Here is an 11,945-nt window from a genome sequence, read left to right on the forward strand (position 1 = left end):
TTCACTCTCATAAACAGACAGTTACTACTGTAAGCCTGTATTGGGTAAGAGAGGCACAGGAGTTGAGGTTGATCTCTCCCTCATTATGAGCCCAGACAGAAGGGAGGCTGAGCTGATCTGAGCTGACTGTGACAGAGGGACTGCAGCACCGCACATGCCAGGGGCCTGGCTCATTCACACGCTCACCATGTAATATGCCACGTAGAGCAGAAGCAACTTGAGCGTCTCTGGATGCACGTCCATGTGGGCCTTGACTGTATTGCGGGACCAGATTGGCCATTTCTCAAACAACTGTGGTAGAGAGCAGGAGAGAGAGAGAGAGAGGGAGGAAGAGGGAGAGAGAGAAAATGAGAGAGAGACAGACAGAGAGAACGGGGGGAGAGGGAGGGAGAGAGAAAAAGGAGAAAGAGAGAGACAGACAGACAGACAGAGAAAGAGAGACAGTGGAACAGGTGTGGAAGAAGGTAACAAATAAAACATTGCAAAATAGTTCACAGTTATTTTCTCGCATAGTGCTCTGATCACAGGCAGGAGGTACTGGATGTCTGCCATGGCTCTAAAAACCAAGCCACCAAGGCATCAATGCAACCGTACCCACCAACAGTGTAACAACATTCCCTGGCTTGAAACCATTTTAACTATAGAAGAATGTCAGTGGAATTGTCAGAGACAAATGACTACAAGACCTAGGACAGGGAACCACATAAATGACAAGATTCAAAGATTTCGGATTCTCCTTGAGACGTGTAGGTCACCCATAATTCCCATGCTGATTTTCTGGTCCTGCCTGTTTCCTTTTCAAACTCTTCGACGAATCCGAGGCAGGATGTTGGTGTAATTTATTAGCGTTTTCCATACACTGGCGGCCATTACGTAAATTGGGGTCTGGAGAAAAGGGGGTTATTTGTTGAACTAGACAAAGGGCAGTGGATGTGCTTGTGTGACATGAGGGGGAAACCCTATTTGTTTTAATTTAAACCCACAAGTTTGAGATGAGAATTGCAACATTTTATTGTCGAAGTGCCCCACCAAAATTGAACACCTTTTTGAAGCAGCGGATTCAAATGAGAGCAATACAATACAAGCCCTGTTCTGGAACTTTTTCTGGAAGTGCTTGGCAGTTTCGACAAAAACTTAAAAGCCTCCTTGTCAACGGTAACACCACTACCACTAACATGGCCACATTTATGTGAATGATAATAAATACATGACAACTAGTGTCAAAAAGTTAGAAACTATGCAGGGCCAATGGCATTCTCACCCCCTCTCCTCCTACAGAGCCAAGTGGCCTCTCACATTGCAGGCATTTATCGTTCTCTAGTGGTGTTTTGATGTATTGCAGCTGGCTCCAAGGTTAGTACATAACATCCCAGTGTATGGTGAACCAGGAGCCTGGGCGTGCTTACAGATTCAGAGAAACATTCTCTTCATCTCTCCTAGATGTTTGAGAAATACCTTAAGGCATGGTTTATTTGCAAGGGTGGAATGATAGGGCTGCTACTTTAAAAACAGCTTTTAACAAGTAATGCTTTAGGGAACACAGCAGAAGCCACCTATCCTTACAAGATGTTCAGTCAATCCTACAGGCCCCTGAATGGCTGGCTTCTGGGGGTCACAGGGACATTTTGAATGGAAAATTACAATTTAATTTCACTCCCAAGAATATTTTGGAGACTTGTGCACAGGCATAAAAGCACAACTACTGGTAAAAGTGTTTTTATTGCATTGATCTGTTTCATTTTCTTCAATAGCATGATGAACAGTGAGCTGATTTGCTTTTGAGTTGAACTTTGAGGAAACTCCCTTGTCTAATTATCACAATGATATGAGTTGAGGATGTCTAGACCATAGAAGTGACATACTGAAATATACTCTGTAACTCTAGGCTGGTCTACTCAGATGGTGGGCAAGCTGGCGAAAGTGTTGGTCCAGTAGTTGACAAAGCGCAGCCTCATCTTCTGCTTGACAGAGTTTCTGCCCATACTGTGGTTGATATCCACATACTTTTCGGTCTCACTGTTGAATGCAGGCCAGGTGACAGGAACTTTCTCCCCTTTGTTAGGGTCTCTGTTGATGAGGGAGTACAGAGACAAAACATTTCACGAAATGTATTAATATTTCTCGTTCTCTTAATTCTTAATTAAGATTTAAAATATGTACATAATTCAATAAAAACTAAAAATGTGTCTTTCCCCATTACGGCCTCTTTCTATGATCACAGTTTGAATGTAAATTACATATAGGGGCTTTATTGATCTGACTAAAGAAATAATCTTTCTGCCATACCCTGTCTTTGCAAAGTTGGTCCAGTAGGCGATCATGTATCCAGAGACATCACGGTGCTTGGGCCAGTATCCCAGATGGTTGACGAAGGGCTTGCCAAAGACAAACTGCAAGTCCTCAGCGTGGTCAGCCCCCATCCAGCTGGGGAACCCGGGATTTCTAGAGGCCTGAGAGAACAGGTAGGAGTAGGTACGGCCAGTTCTGAGGAGAGAAAGAGAGGGAGCGATAGAGAGAGTTAGAGAGAGAGAGAGAGAATAATAAGTCAGAGAAAATGTGTCCTTTTTGTAAGTGTAAGTGTAAGTGAGCATTGTGAAATTAGCCGAAACTCAACAGCTAAGATGGCATACTCTATTCCTGCAGTGTTTCCTTGAAAACCCCTCCCTATTTGTTTGCAGACTGCTAAGGCCAATACACAACATGATTGACAGGAAGGTCTCTGTCTCTTGGTTATTTGTTTGAACAAACAATATGTGTATTGCTTCCAGATGTGAGGAGAGTTTCATAGGATATTATATAAAGTCTTAGGAGTTAATAACAGTCATGCTGCCTTTAGTTTTTAGTGGCAATTTTGTAGTAAAAATGAAATATAGTATTCATAATTATAAAGTACAATTGTGCCTACGAATTGGGTTACTGTTAGCTTAGGGAGCTACATACATAGGAGTTTACATAGGTCCAAAGAGTCCAACTTGCTAAGCCACCATATCTCTACTGTAGCCCTGAACGGAAAAGCCAAAACACTGGCTCGTGTTTTTATGGTATTTGACGGCCACTATAGGTAATACAAGGTACTACACCTTGTAAAGGAAAGGTTTTTCAGCCACGTCACCACTATATGCCGCTAAAAACTACACACTGTACTCTTAAACTGTCAGGTTATGCATGCCTGATATATTCTTCCCATAGCAGGACAAAGTGGTCATGCTGAGTGATTTTGTGTGCGTGTCGGTGTGTCTTGCAAGTGAAACCCTTTGATACCCATAAACTGAGTCTCCACCAGGGAACCTTACGTGGCAACGCTGCTGTGCTGGTAGAGAGCGGCCTGGGTAGGCACCAGAAAGATGTAGTCGGTCTCCACCTCCACAACGGCCCTCTTTATTTCCTCCTTGGAAGGCCTGTTGCCCCATGTGTGGGAGTATTCGTTGAAGGCCAGGTCAGCAGCTTTTGGTCCCTTCTCTTTGGTGAGAGAAGCCACGAGAGTCTTTAAATCCTCACTAAGATAAAAGAGGATGAAAGAGGGAACAAGAATGAGATGTTGAATCAAAAGAATAATTGTAGGTTGTCAAGTCTGAGCTAACAGCAGTGAGTTTAGTGAACAATCTGCATGGGTATGTTTCATGAGTATACACAAGATAAAAAATAGTGTTAAAACAGTAGCCAGCCACTTACAGGGGTGTAGCCTGAATAGGCTGGTTGAGGGAGGGCACATCCAGACCAGCGAAGAGGTGGCCATCCATGTCGTTGGCACCAATAATGTAATCTATCTCTGCAGCATTCACAAACAGGTTGGCTATCTCGTCAGGCAGGAAGTCGCCATCGAGGACAGGAGAGAGAACCAGTTTTTGGACAACGGGAGCTAAGGAAGAAACATCCAATCAGAAGGTAGCAGCAATGAGAAAACTGCGTTATCTTATTCATTAGTGTTTTTAATGACTAAAAACCTAAACCAAAACTAAAGGTTTAATCACAAAAACAACAATAATGAAAGACCCTAAGTCCCAACTCACAAGCTGCCGACGCAACCATGTCCAAAGATCCAGCAAGGGTCAGGGTTCTAGCATCAGTCATCTTCAGACAAGCGGCCATCTTGTCATCAGTTGGACAGCCCACCCTTGTGGCAACCTGTGAAGGATCGTTTCCATTAAAATAGTGGCAAAGAGAAGAATGACTGAATGTCTCCTGTCAAAGGTGTGGTAACCCTATAACAACATATGTCGCATGAACACTCAAACTTGGGAATCAGGCCAATTCCTCTTTGCAACTATGTATAACATAGGCCACAAGCCTCACTGTGGCCCAAACTACAGGTATGAATATGTTAATGCATGTAAGAGATGGCGTCTGACTGAAGGTAACATGTTTACCAGCTCAGCAAACTCTCTGGGGTTCCTGTTCACGGCCCAGGGGCAGAGGGCCACACCACTCTGGGAGATGCCTCTGCGGATGAGCCCCTTGTTCTTGGGAGAGATGAGCTGTAGAGAACAAACAGGGGGGTTACGCTTTAACTGTGTGCTACACAGTGCTACTTCGAGAGAGAGAGAGAGAGAGTGAAGAAACAAGAGATGGAAGGAAACATTTTTACCTGGAAGTTGACACTGGCGCCTCCAGCAGATTCTCCGAAGACGGTGATGTTGTCGGGATCTCCACCAAAAGCACGGATGTTCCTGTGCACCCAGGCAATAGCAGCATGCTGATCCCACAGGCCGTAGTTACCTGAAAGCGATATTGATCACTCCTTTTATTTCAGGTCAGTATGAATTCCACTTCAGATGTATTCAGATGTCTATATATAATATAATTGCCTTCTTTTTAGTTTAATCCAGTGGTTCCTAAACTTTTGATGGCACGCCCCCCTTTGACGATGAAAAATAATTTGTACCCCCCCCCCCCCAACCACCATGGTGTGAAGATTGAGACATTCACATATAACAAAAACAGATGCCAGCTGTTACATAGCTTTTCAACATTGTTTCTAAATTAGAACAGTTAAACATCAATCAGTTAAACTATTTTTTATTTTTTTTTACATTTTAATTCAACACTAGGTGATTAATGATTAGGCTATCTATCCTTTCTATCATATTGGCTAAACGCTAGGCCCTGGCCATACTATATAAGTACAAAGAAGGCTTTAAACTCATCATGTAAAAGGTCAGTTATAGGCAACTATGCTCTTAGAACAATGTCATACAAAGTTTGACCTGTAGGTGTTTCTAGTTCTTTTTTTTCACCCTCAACCAGCTGTTGAACAATTTTAACCAAAGTTCATTCTACTCGGTAAAATTCTATACCATTCAATTCATCTCAGTACCTACATTGAGTGACTACATATTCTCTTGGCTCCTAAAGAGCTTGCCCTGAACTACAGTGAGTGACTACATATTCTCTTGGCTCCTAAAGAGCTTTCACTGATGCCTATTTACCAGGGAGGCCGTCGTCTCCAGTGCTGAGGAAGCCCATTGCGCCAACACGGTAGTTCAGTGTCACAACAATGACGTTGCCTCTGTTTGCCAACTCCTCTCCATCATACAGGTAGTTGTCCAGAACGTTAGCCCCCATGGCACCACCGACAAGGAAGCCACCCCCATAGATCCAGACCATGACTGGGAGGCTGTGAGAAACCTCTGTAGGAGATGAGATGTTGGTTGTTATTTCACATAAGAATACACTTTAGAGACCTGTTCGAAAGACCTGTTCGGAAATATCTGATCTGTACTATATAGAACTACTTCATGGTGTGTATTATATGATATTGAAGAACACAAAAAGTTGCCAGAACCAAGAGTGTTCTTTTGTATTCATCATTCATGTCATAAGTATGAACCATCGTGTTGGAGGTAAAGAAAATAAAGATTGTCGCCATGTGTGCCTGGTCAGCACAGAATGACAAGTTGCGCTGTTCTGGGGGCAAAATGGTGGAGGAAGAAGAAGCACAAGGAGGGACCCACTGTATGTATAAAAACTGCGAGGAATATTTCAAAGCAGGGGTAATCCAGATTGGAGAAACTTCAACAAACAATGGAACCAGTATAGCCTGGATACCAGCCTGAACTCCGCCCACAAAATTTTTGTTCTGGGAGTTTCAGTCTGGAATCGAGTTAGTTGGGAGAGATTTAACGTTTCAAAAAGGTTGAAACGCAATCTAAACCAATCAAATTGTAAGGGCGGGCTTTATACGTTGATGGACAGATATAGATAGAATATACCGGAATATACATCGAACAAAGATGGCGCCGTCTCGGGAGCTTAGTGGGACATATTTTATATGATTTAAGCTATCTACACGACTTTTTTATGTCTACGTTGACTCGGTTAGTTGTGTATACGCAAAACGAGTGTTGCCGAGGATTTTAGGTCCTAACTAAAGCACTCTAGACCATTATTGATCGGTTATGCTAACGCGTTGGCCAACATAATCGTTGAAACTAATGGTAGCTTCTAGCCTTGAGTGCTAATTAAGTAACGTGAGCAGGCAGCAGATATTGACAGCGCATTCATTTTGAAAGAGGAACAGAGAAACGCGATCAAGGCATTTGTCGATTGAAAAGATGTTTTTGCCGTCCTTCCTACGGGAGCAGGTAAAAGTTTAATCTGTCAGATGGTAATACTACGTTGCGCTGATTGGTTCTAGGTATCCAATTCAGCGAAGAGGAATTTTCTTTCCTGGTTCGTTGAAACACGCCCCATAATCACAGCCCAATTGTCCGATCTCAGACTCATATTCTGACTAGAATTATGAGTATGACATCGTCAGGCTAGAACCAGTATTCTGAGCACCAGTTTGTCTCATTTGTACCATGTTAAAAGCAACATTTGCTCTTGTTCACTTTTTTTATGTCTTTCCATCGCTTTTTCACTTCATCCATTCCCTACATGTAGATGCATGCTACACTTGAGTGGTGAAGAATTACTGTCTTGTAATTTGCCTCTGTTTGATGACACCATATTAGCGTGTACATCTATTTCCTGATCTCTAAATCCTTGTTGCCTTTTAATGTAGGTGGTTCTATGATTCAATTCAATTGCGCCCATTGAATGAACGATACCATTGAATTGCAGACACCGTAAATCTGTGCATGTTCAATGGCTATATGTATTCTATCAGAATGTGAACACACAGGATGGTCAAGCCATGACCTTGGTTTTGCAAGCAGTAAAGCCTCTATGTTAAAATTATGTGGCAGTGGTGTAAAGTTTAGTGTTAAGTAAGGAGTTATTTGGTGTGTGTTGTAGCTAAACTTGGTCTTTCCATGAGGTTGAGGATGGAGTAAGCTACCTTTGCGTTCCTGAGGTACCCAGACGTTGAGGAAGAGACAGTCCTCATCACCGCGGGTGTCTGTCTGGATGAGGTTGAGCTGGGTGCATCTGTTCCTGAAGTCTCTTGCTTTCAGAATACCTGTTGACAGGAGAGGGAATAAGATTAATGTAGCTGCACATCTATGTGTTTGAGTAATAATGATACTATGGTTCTAGGATATTGTCCAAAGTGGTAACGTTTTTATAGTTGTATGAAAATAACTGTAGGTTTATTCTCCCATGTGCTTAAGGGAAAAAAAAGAGAAAGAAAATCTGCTACCCGCTTTTCAGTCTACAGGTATTCTACCCTTGATGCGCTCTGGGTGCAGCAGCCCCTAAATCTGGTCATTTCTTATGTAAACATCATTTTCGCATTTTCTACCCTTGGCCCGGAGGGCTGCAGTTAGACAAGTTCCACCACAAGGCGAAACACCATATTGCGTTTGAAGTCGGCAGTAGGCCTTATTCTAACATTATTATACATGTACAAACAACGTTGCAAAATCAAAATGCTTGTCAAATTTTGGTTTTAAACTACTGAGATAATGTTACGTTTTTTTCCATTACAGTGTAACACAAGGTAATATTCTGCATTGCATACTAGTGAATCCTAGTTTGACATGATTATAGTGAATGCATTGGGTGCCTTCCATTTCAGTTCATCATACAATACTTATCAGTTGATAATTAAAATGTACTTTAAAATAGTTTTTTTATTTTTGTTATTCCTGTTTTTTCCCCATTGAATGGTATATTTGACACGAAACTAGTTCATCTTTATCTAAGTGATAGTGTCCAAATGAGCATAAACTCTCACTGGTATGTAAAAGCTACACGGACAAAAAAATAGATGTAAATGTTGATAAAAATCGTATTCCCTTCTGCTCATAATAAAACAAGTAAACAACTCAAAAGTTGACACTTTCCCTTTAAGAATTAGGATTTGGGAGCGGATATGAAAGCTAATTCATTCGTCTTTCTTTTACAAGCAGGATCATTATTTCTCTCTCTTTAATTGAGAAAAGTTCATATTTGTGTTGTCAAGTTGTTTCGCTATGACCCTGAAATTCTGTCTCTTGTGTTATCATATACTGAATGCAAGAAAAACTACAGAGCAAAATCACACTCTTTCTGATTGAACCAATCTATGAACTGTCTGAAACAGTGTATCCATGGTCCCAAATGGGCCCCCCAAAAATTGCTGTGCGCCCAAAACATGCCGCTCCCCTAGGGAACCTAGAACCTAGAACCTGGGAACCTAGAAACGCCCCTGGCATTACAATAGGCTACATTGTTAAACGGAAGAAAAATATCACATGATCCTACAAACAACTTCGGTAAATAATTAGTTGATTTACAGTTAAACTCAGCAATATCAATTAAAGACGGAAAAGAGCTTGCCAAGTTTAAAGTTGATGGCCAGGTATTCTGATCTCGTTTGGATACTGTATTTTAGCGATGCGCAGTGCATTCAGCGATTTCAACTTGACCGTGAAGCCATAGTCCACTACGCTTGTGCAGACGCCTGATTGAATAACTTTCAACCCACAATAATCATCGACATCGTCATTCTCTGCAGAGCCTCATCAAAGTAGTGTTCTGTCTGCCCCTGCACCTGGTTCGTTTGAGAGGTGGCTGATATGATGCACATATCTTCATCAAGTGGGAAGGTGTTTGATTACTTGATTATTTAAAGTTACAAAAACAGTCGACGCAACATGATCCTAAATTTATTCCTAAACTTCTTTGTTAGGTTTATGAATTAGATAGAAACAAATATTTTAATTTGAAGTTGTTCGTAATACAACTCTGGTGTCTGTTTTCCATGGATTCTAATGACGTTAAGGTTAAGGTTAATGCGATAATCCATGTTCTACATTTCTACATCACGCCTTTTTCATGAGCCTGCCTTCATGCTGTGGGTGTAATCGAAGTGCAAAGGGTAGAATATCCCTGAAATGTGCATAACTTCACCGCAAATGGGAGAACCCAGCTTTAAAATAGTTGTTCTTGCCTTATGTGGACATTGCCTGTTTTGGAAGCTTTTTGTGTTTGTGTCCCAATTAAAAAATAATCAACAATGACACCACTTTATGAGAACCCTCATAACAATAACCAACATAACCATAAAATAAACAAAGCAATGCAAAACCTGTTTACTGCCATAAACCGTCCTGATAAATGATGTCAACTTTTCATGTGCCGTGGTACCAATAATAGCAACCGTCATTGCACATTGATTGTAATGATGACTAATGTCTGTCTCATCAAGAGAATTGTTACCACACTAACATGCACTAATAAATCATGCTTCCCTTTAGTAAATCTTAGTGACAGTTATCAGATGGGTCACCCACCATCCCAGCCAGGGTGGGGTTTGGGCTTCTCGAAGCGACCAGGAGGAGCAGCGAAGGGGATTCCTTTGAAGACGTCCATGTAGCGGAACAGTCCAGAAACAGCATGGTTTTTCCCCTGGACCAGACCGCCTTCAGTATAAACAGTCCCCAACTGCAAACAAAAACACAACAAAGTACATCAGATCCTGAAGAACTAGATGCAAATCAACAAGAAGGAAATGGAAAAGGTAAAACATGAAATTCAATTAATTAATTTTTATATAGCACCAAAACAATACAATTGTCTCAAGTCGCTTAATGTTACATTTGTTACAGCAGTAACTCTAAGGTTTCTAATGACTTTGTAATATCTAGAACACAATTATATAATGTACATCACATGCCATACTTGAATGGCATCCTTTATTTACATGATCATCTGTTTAATTGTTAAATAAGATGTATTAACCAAAGGCAACCAAAGTCAATAAGGCTTACAGTAGCTGCAGAGGCAGAGCCCAGACAAAGGGCTGCCGCCAACAGAAGTCCCAGCGTGGCCATGGTGAACTATTAGGAACACCTGTGGGGTCTAGGTGCTTTTTCTCAGGCCATTTATACCCTGTAGCAGTCTGATTTATCCAGCGTTGCATAATCAAATCAAATTTTAACTAGCGTGTGAATTTGTACCTCTCTCCCAGAGGGAGTGTTGTCAAGTGAATGGGCTCTTTTCCAATCGAGATTTGCAATAAAATAATCCTCAATTGAGCAATAATTTCATAGCAATACATTTTTCTAAACTCTAGATTTATTACCGGAAGGTTTAGTCCAGTGAAAATAAGCATTTTTTTGTATTTGAGCAAGGGCATGGAGACTGTGGGTGACGTAAAAGGATCTTGGTACACTGAAACAAGTAGGAATCCTTGATTTATCTGCCATTATGTATTTTTCATTTTGATTTATTTTTTCATCAAAACTGTCCCAAGGCACCTCACAGACTATCCTTAAAACTATAAGCACCTGTAGGGCCCATCCCTATTACGGCATCATCTCCTAACCCAAACCCTGCTCCCAGTGTGACCTATCAACCACAATGTTTCTGGTAATCGCCTATTTCACAAACCATGACATGATCTCTCAATCTCTTAAAATCTAATCTCACCTAAATTTCAACCTCAAACCTCATTTTTGGAATGGGTCATCTTTACATGTTATGGTACAATACAAAAACAAAAACAGCTTTCACTAGCTGATTTGAGGACGTGATTTGAGGTGAGGTGAGAACAACATGCCAATATTACTTTGAATCCAATAACTTATGTTATAACATACGTATGAAGTGAGAGTTTGCGTCAGTTTTGTAATACATTACCTCTCCATTCGCTGAAACGAGACTGAGTGAGGAGTCTGTCATTCCCATCAGAGGATTACAGCAGTGGGCTACTTGTAAGGTACAGTCTGAATACATTAGTTTCTGTTGGCGTTTCTTAAGGTATCAGATCCTTGCATTAATTGTAATTCAGAGGGATGTAAGGCAGGATGCAAATCTTTGGATTGGAAAACCATATATGGCCTTCTACCATTTGTAATAGCTCATTAGATGTGGGTTTGGTGCCTCTAACAAACATTCTGTACCAGTTGTTGATCTTCCCACCCTCCTGCTGGGACTCTTATCTCGATCCTCTGTCTGTGGCTTTTTGCCTGTGCTTTTCCATGCCAGGGTGAAACTAGGGGAATGGAAATTAAATTAAGAGTGACACACCCGCTATAACCTTCAGGACACCTATTCCGCCATTGGTTTAGTAGGCGCGTCTTACAGGGAGAATGGTGAGGGAGAGCAGCAATAGATGTCTGGGCATCTAACATTTATGACCATGTGTAGTGTTCTTAGGTATGATAAATGACAGAGTAGGCACAGCGTAATCAAGCGGTACTTTACTTGTGGCAGAAGTGACATGGCATAATCAGGAAGTGTAACTTCTTTACATGTATGCAACCTGTCTAGGTAACTCCTGTGTTACATTAAAAGTACAGGACACCACACCATGCCATTGTAATGTTGAAAGGTATCAATGGGAGAGCTAAGCATCGAACAATATATGCAGAGAGGCTGTAAACACCCATCCTAACACAAACCAATTTCACAAGGGAATGTCTTTTGGATAAGATGCTGTTTCGCAGTAGCCACTAAATACCTACAGATGCAAATGTGAATTCTGACACAAATGACCCCCGATTAGACATCCAAATTATTACTGTACAAGTAAGCATACATTAAATATGCCATAGCACCAGCATTGTAGAAATTATACA

General features: G+C 41.3%; 1 protein-coding gene across 1 annotated transcript; it reads right to left on the bottom strand.

The window, feature by feature from the left end:
* Positions 1 to 1,895: 1,895 nt before the first annotated feature.
* On the bottom strand, positions 1,896 to 10,196 carry LOC308372074 (bile salt-activated lipase-like; the record flags this gene model as incomplete). The annotated part of the gene is made up of 11 exons (XM_080847172.1): positions 1,896 to 2,067; positions 2,287 to 2,484; positions 3,294 to 3,497; positions 3,673 to 3,859; positions 4,011 to 4,125; positions 4,368 to 4,475; positions 4,586 to 4,716; positions 5,427 to 5,627; positions 7,280 to 7,399; positions 9,657 to 9,807; positions 10,134 to 10,196. 11 exons carry the CDS (start codon positions 10,194 to 10,196, stop codon positions 1,896 to 1,898), a joined length of 1,650 nt encoding a protein of 549 aa, XP_080703298.1.
* Positions 10,197 to 11,945: the final 1,749 nt, after the last annotated feature.

This window comes from Sprattus sprattus (assembly GCF_963457725.1).
Source record: "Sprattus sprattus genome assembly, chromosome: 11".
Lineage (NCBI taxonomy): Eukaryota > Metazoa > Chordata > Actinopteri > Clupeiformes > Clupeidae > Sprattus > Sprattus sprattus.